The sequence below is a fragment of the Globicephala melas genome, chromosome 20, assembly GCF_963455315.2.
Source record: "Globicephala melas chromosome 20, mGloMel1.2, whole genome shotgun sequence".
Taxonomy (NCBI): domain Eukaryota; kingdom Metazoa; phylum Chordata; class Mammalia; order Artiodactyla; family Delphinidae; genus Globicephala; species Globicephala melas.
Genome location: NC_083333.1, coordinates 11892905 through 11910450, shown reverse-complemented (window position 1 = coordinate 11910450; position 17546 = coordinate 11892905). Strand labels below are relative to the sequence as shown.

The following is a 17546-nucleotide window of genomic DNA, read 5'->3' as shown; positions in this document are numbered from 1 at the left end:
TATTTATTTTTGGCTGCGTTGGATCTTCGTTGCTGTGCATGGGCTTTCTCTAGTTGCGCCAAGCGGGGGCTTCTCTTGTTTCGGGGCACAGGCTCTAGGCATGCGGGCTTCAGTAGTTGTAGCACACAGGCTCAGTAGTTGTGGCTTGCAGGCCCTAGAGCGCAGGCTCAGTAGTTGTGAGCACGGGCTTAGTTGCTCCGTGGCATGTGGGATCTTCCTGGACCAGGGCTCAAACATGTGTGCTCCGCATTGGCAGGCGGATTCTTAACCACTGCACCACCAAGGAAGCCCCAGGATCATGCTGTTTGTAATTAAAAGTATTAAATTTAATTTTACTTGGATTTAATAGAATAAAAACACATTGATGTGAATATAGTAAGTGGTTGAGCTTCAAATAAATGTTTCTTTATCTCTAAGAGAGATTTCTTCCTAAAAGACCCCTTTCTAAGGTCATAAGAAAGCTTATGAAAAACATTAAGAGGTTAGCACTTCCCTGGTGGTGCAGTGGTTAAGAATCCACCTGTCAATTCAAGGGACATGGGTTCAAGCCCTGGTCCGTGAAGATCCCACATGCCGCGGAGCAACTAAGCCTGTGTGCCACAACTACTGAGCCTGCGCTCTACAGCCCGGGAGCCACAACTACTGAACCCGTGTGCCACAACTACTGAAGCCCACGTGCCTACAGCCCGTGCTCCACAACGAGAAGCCACCTCAATGAGGAGCCCACACACCGCAACAAAGAGTAGCCCCTGCTCGCCGCAACTAGAGAAAGCCCGCGTGCAGCAATGAAGACCCAATGCAGCCAAAAAATAAATAAATAAATGAATAAAAAGAGGTTAGTTTTCTCACTGCCTTCCAATTTTAAGTTCAGTTGACTCGCTGCTTTGAACGACAGGAACATTGGCATCCTCTTACTCTCTTGCATTCTCTCACCACTTCCCAATTTTTGTTATACTATTATTTTTTACATTGTCCAGGTTGATAACATTCACATTCAATAACATAACCATAATTCCCATGGTTATTTAGTATTAGTTCTTTATTTAAATGAATTGAATATTCACAGAGTCTCTATTCCTGAGTTTTCTATTTGGTTCATTCCTCTTTTTTTTTTGGTTCAGTCTTTGATGAACTGGATTTCCATTGATGACATCATTTTTGCTTTTCAAAGTAGGGTTCTTTCAAGACTAAAAATGACTGCCTATTTGTTGCCTCTACACTTGACCATCTAGGCTGGGAATTATACCCTTGGGTTACGCTATGGTTCCTGGAGAACTCGTAGGTGTAACTTCTGGGTGTTCAGAGAAGTCTGAGATCAGCCTAATGGTTCCCCTTGGTAGATAATTTGGGGTTTTGACTAGAGGCCTAAATAATTATTTCCCAAATTTTTATTTTGAAAAAAATTCCAACCCATAGAAAAGTTGCAAGAAAGGCACAATGAACAATACCATGCCCTTCATCTAAATCCACTAATTGTTAACATTTTGCTGTATTTGTGCATGATTGCACTCTCTCTCATTTTCTCTCCTTCTCTCTCTGCTGAGCCATTTCAGAGTTAGCAGCAGACGTTATAAAACTACACTCTTACATACTTCAGCATATGGCTCCTAACAGGGAGGATATTCTCCAACAGTCTCAACACTGTAATTATCACACTCAGAAAATTTAACTTCATTTAATACTTTTATATAATACACAGTTTATATTCGATTTTCCACAGTGGTCCAAATAATGTCATTTACAGCTGGTTTCTTCCCATCCAGGATCCAATACAGATCACACATGGTTGTGTCCCCTTTAATTCCACATAGTTTCCCAGTCTTTTTCTTTCTACCATGACAGTGGTATTTCTAATAGTCCAGGCCAGTTGTTTTCCAAAATGTCCCTTAATTTTGATTTATTGGATTGTTTCCTCATTATTAGATGCAGGTTAAGTATTCTTGGCAGGAATACCACATAGGTGATGTTCCCAAAGAATTAATTTCCCCGAATTTAAGTAACCTAACTAAGACGTGTATTGATATTAAACACTGTGCAACAAATTTTTGTGGAATAAAGTATGTCCTTTCAATTCCCACATTCTGTTCCTTCTGCAGTTCAGGGAAATTCTCTGTATTTTTATTATTTTTTTTGTTCCACCGGGTCTTAGTTGTGGTAGGCAGGCTCCTTAGATATGGCATGTGAACTCTTAGTTGCAGCATGCATGTGGGACCTAGCTCCCTGACCAGGGATTGAACCCGGGCCCTCTGCAATGGGAGCTCAGTATTATCCACTGCACCACCAGGGAAGTCCCTCTGTATTTTATTTTTAAATTTATATTCTGTTTCATTAGCTGGTACCCTATGTTAGATCACCTGTGTCTGTCTTTCACATCTATTAACTTCTCTCTACTTGTATTGTCATTGGTTTTTTCTTCTGCATACGCTGTAATTATCTCAAGCCTCTCTTCTACATCCGTTCAGATTTTCAGTGGTAGCTATTCAGTTCCTTGCTGTTTCTAACCTACTAATTTTAACACATAAACATGTTGCTTTCTTTATTTCAAAAATCTGCAGTCTCCCTCTTATTTCATTCTCACGTTTTATCATTTCGTCTCTCAGCTTATTAAAAAATTAAATTCATGTTCTTATTAAGTCGTACTGTAACATGGTGCTGTTGTGAGGAATTGCCTTCTGTTCAGTTATGTTTTCCTCTTTTGCATGTTTTGTTCTGTTCTTTTTCTCCCTTGATGTAGTATGCTTGCAGTTGCCATGCAATTTCACTTGCCTCATGCTTGCACAGCTCTCTGAATTCCTTCTTTTTGCTTTAAAGTACTGTGGGTGACTTCCTGATGTCCCACTGTGAGAGCCCAGTTTCATTTCCCCCTCGAAGTTAAAGGGTTGGATATTTTATGTTTCATTCACTTTTCTCTAGCCTAAGATAACTGCATGAGGGGATGGGCAGATGGTTAAGGCTAATTTAAAACTGTAAAATCTTTGTTAAAATACATGGGCTCTTTCTTTTCAGATTTTGTAAAAAACCGAGGTTCACTCCATCTCACTAGGGGGCGTCCACCATTCCCGCAGGGAGGACGGTTTCCATAAGTTAGTACATAGACCTTTCATTGGTCCCCAGTCCCCACTTTTAAAGTTTATTAGATTAGATTTTGCTTCTTTCCTTGTTTGTTTACTCTTGGGTGTTTGTGGTTTTCTCGTTTTACTTTTTACTATTTTATCAAGTATTCAAGAGTAATAATTTCTTAAGGAAGTTTTTCAATTTCAATCTTGCCCCAGAAGAATACGATTAAATCCATGATATATTTAGAATATTTTTTGGCATGCTAAATAGATGTTTTTCAGCTTTGTCGAGGCATAATTGACAAATAAACATTGTATATATTTAAGGTGTACACTTTGCTGTTTTGACATACATATACACTGTGAAATGATCACTGCAATCAAGCTAATTAACATATCCATTATCCCATATGGTTACCATTTTCTTTTTCTTTTTTCTTTTTGTAAGTGAGAACACATAAGAACTACCCTTTAGCAAATTATACATTATAGTATTATTAACCATAGTTACCATGCTGTATATTAGATCTCCAGAACTCATTAAGCTTGCATAACTTAAACTTTGTACAATTTTCCCCCAGTTTTATTGAGATATAATTGATCTATAACATTGTATTGGTTTAAGGTATACAGTGTAATGATTTGATATGTATATTTATTGCAAAATGATTACAATAAGTTAACACCTATCACCTTATATAACTACAATTTTTTTTTTGTCAGAACTTTTAAGATCTGTTCCCTTAGCAACTTTCAAATATACAATATGTTTTGTTAACTAGAGTCACCATGCTGTATGTACATTAATCCCCAGAACTTATTTATCTCATAATTGGAAGTTTGTACCTTTGACCAACTTCATCCATTTTCCCTACTCCCCCATCCCCAACTCTGGCAGCCACCAATCTGTCCTGTTTCCCTCCATCTGAATCTCTGTTTCTCAATCTGTCCTGTTCTCTGTTTCTAGGAGTTAGTTTTTTTTTTTCTAGATTCCACATATAAGTGAGATCATACAGTAATTTTCTTTCTCCATCTGACTTATTTCACTGAGCATAATACCCTCCAAGGCCACCCATGTTTTTGCAAATGGCAAGGCTTTTTTTCTCTCTCATTGCTGAATAATATTCCTCTATGTGTGTGTGTGTGTGTGTGTGTGTGTGTGTATTCCACATTTTCTTTATCCACTCATCCAATGACGGACACTTAGGCTGTTTCCATACCTTGGCTAATATAAATAAACTATAATGAATGTGGGGGTGTGGGTATTTCTTCAAGATCGTGATTTCATTTCCTTTGGATATACACCCAGAAGTGGGATTGCTAGATCATATGGTAGTTCTATTTTTATTTTTTTGAGGAACCTCCATACCGTTTTCCATAGTGACTGCACCAATTTACATTCCCAGTACACAAGGGTTCCCTTTTCTCCACATCCTCATCAATATTTGTCATCTCTTGTCTTTCTCATGATGGCCATTCTAACAGGTATGAGGTGATACCTCACTGTGGTTTTGATTTGCATTTCTCTGATTAGTGATGTTGAGCACCTCTTCACGTACATGTTGGCCATGTGTATGTCTTCGTCGGAAAAATGTCTTTTCAATTCTGCACGGTTTTTAATCACATTGTTTTGTTTTCTTGCTATTAAATTGTATGATTTCTTTATATATATTTTAGATATGTATTCATCTCTTATCAGATATATGATTTGCAAATATTTCCTCCCATTCATAGGTTGACTTTTCATTTTGTCGATAATTTCCTTTGCTGTGCAGAAGCTTTTTAGTTAGATGTAGTCCCACTTGTTTATTTTTGCTTTTATTGCTTTTGTTGTAGGGACAAAAAATTTGTACCCTTTCACCAACATTTCCCTATTTCCCCCTTGCCCCACTAGATTTTTTTAATAGAAAACCTTTGTTTTCCATGTTTCCCTATTCATCGAATAATCCATCTTTCCCCACAGATTTTAAAAGCAATTTTTGTAGAAAATGCTTACATATATGTTTCTGGACTCTCTCTGTTTCTTTACTGTTGCTTGCATAATACATATTCGTGCCCCAATCTAACTATTTTAATTATTGTAATTTAATAAAAGATTTTCATAGTTACAGATCTCCTACATTACTTTTCTTCTTCATCTTTTTTTTTTGTTGTTATTTTCATTTCATTTTTCTAGATATACTTTAAATAATCCTTTACACTAGGGATCTAGGGTCTGTGGCACTTTGATTGGAGTTGCATTAAAACAGTACAGTTTTTTGGGTGGAATGATCTTTATAATATTAAGGTTCCCACTCAGAAACAGGATAGGGCTCATCATTTTTTTTTTTAACATCTTTAGTGAAGTATAATTGCTTTACAATGGTGTGTTAGTTTCTGCTTTATAACAAAGTAGGGCTCATCATTTATTTAAATCTTCTTTCTTGGCCTTCAACAAAGTTGTTTTCTTTCGTATAAATCCTAAATTATTTTTTGCAAATTTTTGTTCCTTTTGTGAATGAAATATATTTTTCATGATGCTTTATAGCCGATTGTTGCCAATACACAGGAAAAAGCCATGGCCTGTTTTGGGGTTTGTTTGTTTAATGTGGAAGCTTCACAAATTGTGCTGCTGAGCAGGGCCATGCTAATCTTCATTATCATTTCAATCTTTGTATATGTGCTGCCAATAAAAGCAAAGCAATAGCCCTTCTTCTTTTCCAGAATTTTATTTCTAAAAATTTCCAACATACAGGAACACTAAAAGAATTTTACAATAATGACCTGTACACCCACCACCCATAGGCTACCACCAACATTTTACTATACTTCTGTCTTTTAACTGTTTCCCTACCCATGGTTTACCTTTCACTAATGCATCCTCCCCATTGTTGGAACAGTTATCTATCTAACCCACGAAAGCCTTCAATAGTTCCCTCTGGGATAAAGCCAAATTCTTTAGCATAACATACAAGGCCTGTCACAAGCTGACCCCAACCCACCTTTCCCGTATCATTTCCCACAACTCCTCTTTCTTTGCACATAAAGTGTTCTTTACCTGGATGCTCTTACTCAGCCTCGATGAAATCCTACTTACCCTTCATCCCCAACTCAAATATCACCTCCATCACCAAGCCTTGCCAGCATTCCACTGGCTACATTAGTTGCTTCCAAAAAAGCTCTTATAAAGCTTTGCCCAGGCATCATAATATACTGTAAATATTTTTTATATGTCTGTCTTCCCCACTAGACCATGAGATCATCAAAAGCAAAACCTTGGGGCTTCCCTGGTGGCGCAGCGGTTGAGAGTCCGCCTGCCAATGCAGGGGACACGGGTTCGTGCCCCGGTCCGGGAAGATCCCACGTGCCGCGGAGCGGCTGGGCCCATGAGCCATGGCCACTGAGCCTGCGCGTCCGGAGCCTGTGCTCCGCAACGGGAGAGGCCACAACAGTGAGAGGCCCGCGTACCGCAAAAAAAAAAAAAAAAAAAGCAAAACTTTGCCTCATTCCTCTCTGTATCCTGCTGCCAAGCAGGGTGTGTGATGCTCAACAGACCTTGTACACAGGAGATGAGACTCACAGATGACAGAGATCCTCAGAACCTTCAGCCCCCTGGGAGAACACCCTGATGTCTGGACCGTGGAGTACGCACCTGCACAGGCATCCCCAGACCTAGCTTCAGCCCCAAACAGGGGTCGATGAAGATGGTGAGGATGGGCTCCAAAGGGTCCTGGGCAAAGTGTTCCAGAATGGTATCGTGCTCCTCTGTCCAAGTGGCAGCTGCCAGTCCTGTCAGCATAGCTCGGGACAGGAAAAGGGGCTTCTGCAGAAGGAGAGCAGAGGGCCAGAGCAGGGACAGCTGTCAGGATGGGTCACTTCTCCCAACCACTGTCACGTATGAGGACGTGGGGGATGAGGGAAGTCAGACAGCTTCAGAACGGGGAAGGGAAAGCTGAGAACGGACTGAAAGACAGGTTTCAAGCTTTCGAAGAAACAAGACAATAAGATTCTCTTCCCTCTACCAGTAAAAATAGAATGGATCATGAAGGAAGACTGAGGGATATCATCTTCCCAAGATACTTCATTTATGCCTGTGTTTGTAAAAATGTCTTATCAAGCAACCCTCAACCTCACAGTAAAACTAAATCAAGGGAACATGTAGGATATTAGTCTAAGTCAAACAATTAGGATTCCATATGTATGTGTTAGCATATGGTATTTGTTTTTCTCTTTCTGACTTACTTCACTCTGTAATGACAGACTCTAGGTCCATCCAACTCACTACAAATAACTCAATTTCATTTCTTTTTATGGTTGAGTTATATTCCATTAAAGCTGGGACAAAGTGAGAGAGTGGCATGGACATACGTACACTACCAAATGTAAAACCGATAGCTAGTGGGAAGCAGCAGCAAAGCACAATGAGACCAGCTCGGTGCTTTGTGACCACTTAGAGGGATGGGATAGGGAGGGTGGGAGGGAGGGAGACGCAAGAGGGAAGAGAGATGGGGATATACGTATATGTATAGCTCATTCACTTTGTTATAAAGCAGAAACTAACACACCATTGTAAAGCAATTATACTCCAATAAAGATCTTAAAAACAAACAAACAGGGCTTCCCTGGTGGCACAGTGGTTGAGAATCTGCCTGCCAATGCAGGGGACACAGGTTCGAACCCTGGTCTGGGAAGATCCCACATGCCGCGGAGCAACTAGGCCCGTGAGGCACAACTACTGAGCCTGTGCATCTGGAGCCTGTGCTCCACAACAAAAGAGGCCGCAATAGTGAGAGGCCCGCACACCGCGATGAAGAGTGGCCCCTGCTCGCTGCAACTAGAGAAAGCCCTCGCACAGAAACGAAGACCCAACACAGCCAAAAATAATAAATAAATAAATTAAAAACGAACAAACACCAAAAAAAAAAAAAAAAAAAAACGAACAAACAAAAACAATTAGGAGCAAGGGGATGACAAGCTGGAAAAAGGATAAGGGTAAAAGAGCAATTTCTCCATGATGTGGCCTCCACAGGATACTGGAATAAGTATGTGATATTGTGCAAAAGTCAACTGGCATATCAGTGAGGAAAAAAGAAAAAGGGAGGTGAAAAGACAAGACTGGAAAACACCAAAGAACAAACCAATTCGATGGAAAATAAATCATAACTGGTGGCTAGAAAAAAGACAGCATTATTTTGAACACTACTAAATAAATTAAGAAAACTAGAGGATATAAAAATCTAGCTCGGTGAACTTGAGAAGTCACCCCGTCCTTCTTCCAGTACTTCTGGAAGATGATAAAGAATCCCTCTTACTTAAAGTTTCCAGGTCAAGAAAATTTAGCTAGTGATCTAAAATCTTCCGTATATAAATACATACATGAAGAACCAACGAGAAAAACACTAAGACCCAGATAAATGGACGAAAGGATATGAACAAACATATCACGTCATAAAAAAAGAAAAAATGAAAATGTGAAAATATGAAATAAATGTTCAATTTCATTTGAAATCAAAGAAATACAAATAAACATAGCAAAGGTGTATCATTTTTTAAAAAATCCTTGCTAGGTTGGTACAGCCACTATGGAGAACAGTATTGAGGTTCCTTAAAAAACTACAAATAGAACTACCATATAACCCAGCAATCCCACTACTGGGCATATACCCTGAGAAAACCATAATTCAAAAAGAGTCATGTACCAAAATGTTCATTGCAGTTCTATTTACAATAGCCAGGAGATGGAAACAACCTAAGTGTCCATCATCGGATGAATGGATAAAGAAGATGTGGCACATATATACAATGGAATATTACTCAGCCATAAAAAGAAACGAAATTGAGTGATTTGTAGTGAGGTGGATGGACCTAGAGTCTGTCATACAGAGTGAAGTAAGTCAGAAAGAGAAAGACAAATACTGTATGCTAACACATATATATGGAATATAAGAAAAAAAATGTCATGAAGTACCTAGGGGTAAGACGGGAATAAAGACACAGACCTACTAGAGAATGGACTTGAGGATATGGGGAGGGGGAAGGGTAAGCTTGGACAAAGTGAGAGAGTGGCATGGACATATATACACTACCAAACGTAAAATAGATAGCTAGTGGGAAGCAGCCGCATAGCACAGGGAGATCAGCTCGGTGCTTTGTGACCACCTAGAGGGGTGGGATAGGGAGGGTGGGAGGGAGGGAGATGCAAGAGGGAGGAGATATGGGAACATATGTATATGTATAACTGATTCACTTTGTTATAAAGCAGAAACTAACACACCACTGTAAAGCAATTATACTCCAATAAAGATGTAAAAAAAAAAATCCTTGCTAGGGAATTCCCTGGTGGTCCAGTGGTTAGGACTCCACGTTTTCACTGCCGAGGGTGCAGGTTCAATCCCTGCTCAGGGAACTAAGATCCCACAAGCCGCGGAGTGGAACCAGAAACAAAAAACTGCTAAACTGCTAACACCCAGGCCTGGAAAGTGTTTGTTGCTAGTGCGAGGGCAAAACAATGCAATTTGTTTGAAAAACAATTTGGCATTATGTATTAAAGGTGTTAGAAATGTTCTTTACTCTTTGATTCAGGAACTCCATATACAGGAATCTAACTTAAGGAAATATTAAGTATTTCAAAATGTGTTAGTTTTATTTACAATATTCATCACTGTATTATTATGAGAGCAAAAAAATCATAAATGGCAAATGTCCAACAGTAAGGATTTAACTGTGATACATATATCTTATGGAGCACCATATGACCATTAAAAATGGTGCTTAAAGGGGCTTCCCTGGTGGTCCAGTGGTTAACACTCCACGTTTCTATTGCAGGGGGCACAGATTCAATCCCTGGTCAGGGAACTAAGATCCCGCATGCAGCACGGCAGCCAAAAAAAAAAAAAAAAAAATGGCACTTACAGAGAATTCCCTGGCGCTCCAGTGGTTAGGATTTGGTGTTTTTCACTGCTGGGGCCCAGGTTCAATCCCTGGTCAGGAACTAAGATCCCATAAGCTACGCAGCCAAAAAAAAAAAATGCTGCTTACAAAAAGTATGTAATAACAGTAATGAAAATACTACATATCAAAAAAAAAGAGGTATCTTGTGATTTACATATTTGTGATTAAAAAAATAAAGGCAGCCTGATGTATTTTTTTAAGTATACAATAACACGAAGAATAAAAAAATGTTTCGTGAGAAAGCCTAATAAAAAATTATAATGTGTGGTACAGTTGGGATTGTTAAAAAACAAAAAAACTTGCAAATCTACACAGAAAGAAAGGACATATACCAAATTAGTAACGTTGGATGTGTTTAGGCAGTAATACTATGACTTTTATTTTCCCTTTCTTTGTTTTACTTTTCTGTCCCAATTTTTTTCTTTAATGAGTAGTTGTCACTTTTCTCTCCCTTTTTAAAAAAGTTCAAGGTCACCATTCTATTCTTCTAACCCAGGTAACTGAGGGTGTGCCTAGGCTCTGATGCAGCTTGGAAATAAAAGTGTAGAGGTTACTAAGTGCCAAATTCTGAAGGTATTTCAAGTGGCTTCTGTAAACTCTTCAGCCAAAGGAGGGAACTGAAGGACAGGAAGAAAGAGGATGTCTTGGAAATTAGTATCCAATTATGACAGTGTCCGCCCAGCTTGTTCAGATGTTCACCCATTCAACGGGTATAGCTTGTTGCAATCTGACCCAAGGTGGAGAGATGAGGAAGGGCCTTCTGAGAGCCCTGTTCCCCACTGAAAGCCCTATTCTTTGGGAGGGGTAGGGGACACGGATAACTTTGTCCTTTACTCGGTGTACTGGATTTGCAGTGAGCAGGCTACCAGTAGAAAGTAAAGAGAAGGTAGTGAGAGATTGAAGAGAATTCCTCGTACTCCATTCTGCAACTGATCCTTTGATTCACCAGTTGTTGGGGAGGAATATTTGTCTCAGAGAAAAGCCAAACTTACCACGTCTGTCTCACACTCCTGTAATTCTTCTTTCTGTATTTCAGGTTCCTCCAATATTGGCTCTGGGAAGAATGAAAATTCAAAAATGAAGGCATTCCATTAAAAGTTAAACACAGAGACTTCCCTGGCGGTCCAGTGGTTAAGTCTCTGAGCTTCCACTGCAGGGTGCACGGGTTCGATCCCTGGATGGGGAACTAAGATCCCTGCCAGACAGCACAGCCAAAAAAACAACAAATAAAAGAAGTTAAACACGGAGTCACCATATGACCGAGCAACTCCACTTCAAGGCACTTGAAGTACCTTGAGAAACTGGCACCCCATGGCCCCTATATCTTCACTTCTAAGTTGCACCAGAGCCTAGCCTCTCAGCAGGCACTCCCTATTCCCCTTTCCTCCCAGATCCTGGTGACCACTAATCTACCTTCTGAGTCTATGAACTTGCCTATTCTGGACATTTTATACTGGTGGAATCATACAATATGCGGTCTTTTGTGACTGGCTTCTTTCACTTGGCATTATTTTCAAGGTTCATCCACGTTGTTGTATCGTAGCAGACCTTCATTCTTTTTATGGCTGCATAATATTCCGCTGCAATTTGTTTATCCATTCATCATGGATGGACGCTTGGGTGTGTCCGCCTTTCGGCTGCTGTGAATAGCACTGCTGTGAAGACGGGCATACAAATGTCTGTCCGAGTCCCTGCCTCCAGTTCTCTGCAACTAGACATGCCACAGCGAAGGTCCCACGTGCCACAACTAAGACCCAGTGCAGCCAAATATAAATAAATAAATGTATATTTTTAAATTTTTCTTTTAAAAAGCTGACTGGGGCTGGAGGGGGCACAGAAGGAGGCAGGGGAATGAAGGCAGTCAGTATTAAGGTCATTCTAGGCATTCAGCTTCTGGCCTGCCATTCTTCCCCCATCCTGTTCCCACATGGAGAAGTTGGGGCCCACAGAAATCAGCCCCTCTCCAAGCAAACCGTCATCCCCACTCTGGACTCCATAAAACCCAGGGGGGTGTCCCTCTCCTTCCTGATCTGTTGCTCACACAGGAGACTGGGGTAAAACTGGTGGGCCTCCCATCTCCTGTGGGCTGAAAGGAGGAAGGAACAAATGAGGTGCGACCAAAAGACCTTGGGAACAGGACACTCCAACTTCCAGAAAGAAACCCTAAGAGGGGAGTGAGGCACACAGGCCGAGGAAGGAAATCATGAGAAAGGTGGGACAGCTGATTCTAGGAGCTCAGTGGTGAGTGGGATGGGTAACCAAGAAACCCAACGCCCTTCGAGAAAGCCAAGGGCATCCAAGGTTTCAGACAGGGACGAGGCGGGGGAGGGAGACTGAGACAATCTCAAGAGTAAACTGGTTTTGTCCTCTATTGTAATACAATTTATATAAAGTCTAAACCATGCAATACGATACTAGTATGTGATGGTCATGGATACACACAGTAAAATTTTAAGAAACAGCCTTGAGAATGACAAACACCAACTCAGGATAGCGGTGACCTCTGGAGAAGGAGAGAAGGGCTTGGGGGGGGTGGCGTGTAGCAGGGGGACAAAGGGATTCACTTGTTGCCATCATGATTTATTCTCACACTGGGTGACGGGTACGTGGGTGTTCATTATCTCATTCTCTGTATTTTTTCTGATTTGCCTGAAATACAGGTCTACAATCCCTTAACCAAAACCCTTGGGATCAAGTATATTTCAGAATGTAGACTTGTAGTAGCGTATGGCATATGAGACCCCCACCACATCTTGGGGTCTCTAGAACAGCACTCCACAAACTTTTAATGTCAGTATTTCTGCAGTAAAACATATGAAAATTTATACTAAGTGGTTTAAATAGACTATAAATACCTTCATGTCAGTTTAGGTTATGTCTCACCACCAAATAAGTTTGGATGCCAAATTTTGGGGGAAAAAAAACTTTCAGTTCTTAGGGCTTTTTAAAATTAGAGATATGGGATTATGAACCTGTACTTCTTTTCTTAGTGGGAACGGAGGAGCACTTAAGGAAGCAAAGGATATCAATAAAGACCTCAAAAGGGTGTTTTGCCCTTTAACCCACCATCCTTCACCAAGAAGTGTTTTAGGCCTGGTCTTAGCCCGTTTGGACTACTATAACAAAACACCATAGACTGGGTGGCTTCTGAACAGCAGACATTTATTCCTCACAGTTCTGGAGGCTGGAAGTCCTAGATCATGGTGCCATCAGGGTTGGGTGAGGGCCCTCTTCTGGGGTGCAGACCTCTCTTTGTGTCCGGCGGAAGGGGGCAAGGAATCTCTCTGGAGTTGCTTCTTTTAAGGCACTAATCCCACTCATGAAACCTCCACCCTCATGATTTAAGCAACCTCCCAAAGGCCCCTCCTACTAACACCATCATATTGGGCATGAGAATTTCAACATATGAATTTAGGGGGACACAAACATTCAGACCATGGTAGGCCCCCTCTGTCTCCTGTGGGACAGGCCTCAATCCCTCCCCAACTCCAAAGAGTACAGGGATTTTTTTTTTTAATATTTACTTATTTGGCTGCGCAGGATCTTTCGTTGCGGCACACGGGATCTTTCGTTGCGGCATGCAAATTCTTAGTTGCGGCATGCATGTGGGATCTAGTTCCCTGACCAGGGGTGGAACCCAGGCTCCCTGCATTAGGAGCACGGAGTCTTAGCCGCTGGACCACCAGGGAAGTCCTGAATACAGGGATTAAGGCTCATTTCAGGGCTGCCTTGGAGGCCCAAGTCTTCTCTGAACCTCTGGAGCTAGAAAGCTCCACATCAAACAATAAAAAGGCTTAGAGCTAAAAGGACTCAGAGATCCTTGGTGTTTGGGGGTCAATGCTCTCATTTAGAAGTTCCCTTTTTTTTATAATTTTTATCGGAGTATAGTTGATTCACAATGTTGTGTCAGCTTCAGGTGCACAGCAAAGTGAATCACATATATATATGTATACACACATCCACTCTTCTCTGGATTCTTTCCCCATATAGGCCACCACAGAGTATTGAGTAGAGTTCCCTGTGCTGTACAATAGGTCCTTATTACTTATCCACTGTACACACAGTAGTGTGCATATGTCAATCACAATCTTCCAATTTATCCCTCCCCCGCTTACCCCCTGGCAACCACAAGTCTGCCCTCTACATCTGTAACTCTATTTCTGCTCTGCAGATGAGTTCATCTGTACCCTTTTTTTAGATTCCACATATAAGCAACATCACATGACACCCTGACATTCCCTTCCCAACCCAGAGGAGTCTCCAAGTTGAACTTCACTGCCTTCCATCCTCCCTCCCCTTGCTCCTGGTACCCAGCTTCTAGGAGCCAGTCCCACTTGAAACTGCTCTTAAGAGAGCTCAGAAGAAAAAATTTGCATGGTTCCAATGTCCAGATCCCAGGGCAAGGCCCTGTGTACCCTGGACCTTTCTCCCGTGCCCACGCTTAATCTCTCAACTTTTAGTTAAAAGGAGATTCTATTTCTCTCCATCTTGACAGGCTGCTAGCAGTGGAAAGAAGCCCCAGGTAAACGGGGAGGACTATTCTTAGCTAACAGTCATAGCTACACTGGCCAGTGCTCTAAGGGGCAGCCTAGTGACAGCAGCAGCTACCAAAAACCTTCCAACCCTATTGGCCCCAGCTCACCCAACAGGAAGGAATCCCTCAGATCAAAGCCACAAGAGGCAGCCTCTTTAAACTCTTTTCTTCCTCAATCTAGACATCAGGCTTCTTTTCCTGTGGCCCTGAACCTGAACCTCCTTAGTCTACCAAGGCCCTGACGAAACGAGGGCAGAGATACAAGAGCCTTAAACAGATGGGAGAAAGATTCAGTCAGGCTTAGGATTCAAAGGATGGTAAAGCAGGCTGAGTCTCCATGGTGATGGGCTTAATGGGAGGAAAACATTATTTGTTTTGCCACCCAGGGTGAAAATGGGAAAAAGGAAGAGATCAAACCCTCTTCACTGGGGTAGGAGCAACCAGGAACACTTGAAATAAGGAAGAAGAGGCTAGGGTAGAGGATTGGCTGGTGAGCTCTTGGTGCACTGGGGGGAAATTTTAAGACAGAAAGAACAAGTATAAGGCTGGACAGGAAGAAAACACAAAACAAGGGACCTAGCAGCAGGCCTGAGATTCCGCTGAACCCCTTGCTTCTTACCCAGAAGCAACAGAACCTGCTCCCCGGCCCTAAGACCCTCCTTCAATACAAACATTCTGCCTCCAAGCCTCTCCCCAGCAGGTACCCACCAGGCTCCTCCTTGAGAGACTCGGGCTCTGCCTGGGACTCACTGCTGGCCGGCAGGGTGGTCTCCACAGCCTGTGCGGCCAGAGCAGACTGAGCGACTCGCCAGCGGGCGCTTCCCCGGCTACTCGCTTCCCGCTTCTTGTCGGCTTTGCTGGGCATTGTGTTGGCAAAACCTGTAGACACACGGAAGCTGGGGGACCACCACCAGATGCACCCCCAATCCTCAGTCCTTTCCCTGGGATAGCCCACTTCCTTCAGGGCGCTGGGTTAAAAATCAAAATCAGTCCCTCGAGGCATGAGGAATAAATGGAAGCTAAACATGAGAGCACAGGGAATTCCCTGGCAGCCGAGGGGTTAGGACTCGCGCTTCCACTGCAGGGGGTACATGAGTTCCGTTCCTGGTCGGGGAACTAAGATCCCACAAGCCCCAAGGCGCGGCCGGGGGAAAAAAAAAAAAAAAAAAGATGAGGGCTCAGCAGACACCCACTCATGAGGATTTAGGAACACCTATCTCTGCCCAGAGGTATGAGAACATAAGATAATCAGGGAAACATCTACCACGCTGAGGTGTGGTTGCACACACCCTCAAGCACTCTAGCTCTCAGGGGCCATGGGTGAGTGAGAGAGGGCCCAGGGAAGGGAAGACTGTCCCCACGTTCCACACTCTCTGTCACGTCACTGAGCAACCAAGATGATTTTCCTATGTACCTCCTTTTCTCCCAAGTTACCCCCTGGAAGCGGGGGAGAAAGAAAAAGGCCCCTCCTACCCACACTAAAATCTGTGACCTCCTTAAACAAGGAAGAAACACTATTTGCAACCTGTCTCTTCAGCTTCTCAATCCTGAGGGGCAGAAACCCTGTTCTGTGTGTACTGAAAAGGTGTCTTCGCACAGTTGGCTGAGTCTGTGCTAACCGATTACTGAAGACCAAGAGCGTTCGATTCCAGATGTCCTGAGAACAGACTGGAAGGGGAAGGACAAAGGTCATCCAACAATGAACTTGGAATTGTGTCTGGGGGAGGGAGAAATGGGGCGATGAGGAAGGCCCAGTAGTGCCTCTCTCAGAAAAGCAGGAGGGCGGGAAGCGGGGCATCTCTGGCGGGCGCCCAGGGCAATGTCTGATTCGCTGGGCAGTTCCTCTTCACTCAGCTCTAGCCTGACAAACACCTGTGGCTTTTCTTCCTCATCCCCACAGACTGCCACAGGCATTGATCATACGCTATGAGTTTCACACTTGAAGGATTTGTACTTTGCTCCAAGGAACACCGTTCTATTAGGCCAACACATCAATAAAGCCAGGTACCACAGCGCGGCTTCTGCCATCGGTCTCCAGAGAAGCGTCAGGCTGTGCTTCCCTGCCTCCGGCTGGAGCCTCAGGAACATTCCGGTGGCAAGGCTGGGAGCCACCTTCCCACGGGGTTCGCCCCATGGTCCCACACCGAGGCCCCGGGAGGAGCCTTCTACTAGCCTGGGGCTCATTCTATTTCTCAAGAAATACCGTAGGGGGCCGGCTCTCTCCTCCAACCACCAGTGGCTACCAGTGGGCAAATTTCCCCTCACAGGAGCTTCCTCACACAACTGTCACAACCGTCGCCGCTCCTTCCTCTCAGCTGCCCCTTCCTCTGCCCTCCCCCGCAACTCTCCCGCGTACCCCTCACCACTGCCCCTTCTCCCCGTAGCTTCCCACTCTCCCCGGCATTCCTCCCTTCCTCCCTGGTGCCCTCCCCCGCCAACACACACCTCACGACGCCGACCCTCTCCTCCCTACGCCGACCGACCGGCCACTCCAGCTGAGAAGCTGCCCCGCGTGGCCCTCTCAGGCCGGCGCCTGCACGCGTCGCCTTGGCAACCCCGGGCACTGGCAGCGGGGGGGTGGGGGGGGCGAGTGGCGGGGGCCCGAGCGCGCCGAGCCAGCGTCCTCGGCGCAGACGCAGAGACGCCCTGATCAGCCGCTCCCGGCTTGGCTGCGCTCGCGTCACCCCGCGGGGAGCCGGGGCAAGAGGGCTGGGGGGCACGGGGAAGCCGCTAAACCTGGCGGGCTGGAGGGGGGCTGGAGGGGCACGGGAGGCCTGGTCTGAGGACGGGCGGTAAGGACTGGGGCTGGAAACAATGAGTGGCCTCCCGCAGGACACTGAAAAGGCTGGGGCAACCCAAGCGCCCGACCCCGCGCGCGGGTCTGTGAGCTCCATTCCGGGCGAATCCAGCAGATGGCGCCCGAGGTCCCGTCTGCGAGGCTCACGCGCGCTCTAGAAGGCGTTCCAGGATTTCGAGACAGCCGTGGCTGCAGCTGAGTCCGGGGAAAAAACCGGGGCTGGAGCACC

General features: G+C 43.9%; 1 protein-coding gene across 17 annotated transcripts in view; it reads right to left on the bottom strand.

The window, feature by feature from the left end:
• The window catches only part of DNAH2 (dynein axonemal heavy chain 2), an 87968-nt gene extending 70872 nt beyond the window's left edge, over positions 1 to 17096 (bottom strand). For 14 of the 17 annotated variants that reach the window (XR_009560289.1, XR_009560290.1, XR_009560288.1 and 11 more), the window contains exons 1-5: positions 16966 to 17096; positions 16046 to 16188; positions 15229 to 15399; positions 10979 to 11040; positions 6688 to 6858 (exon numbers count right to left, since the gene is read on the bottom strand). Coding sequence is in view for 11 of the 17 variants with exons in the window: in XM_060290282.1 (XP_060146265.1) it covers positions 6688 to 6858; positions 10979 to 11040; positions 15229 to 15385 (390 nt within the window). In the remaining 6 variants the exon portion in view is untranslated. Of the gene's footprint in view, positions 1 to 6687; positions 6859 to 9947; positions 10037 to 10978; positions 11041 to 15228; positions 15400 to 16045; positions 16189 to 16965 lie in introns of those variants that run through there. The other 3 variants (XM_060290283.1, XM_060290287.1, XM_070044432.1) reach the window with 3 other exon arrangements.
• Positions 17097 to 17546: the final 450 nt, after the last annotated feature.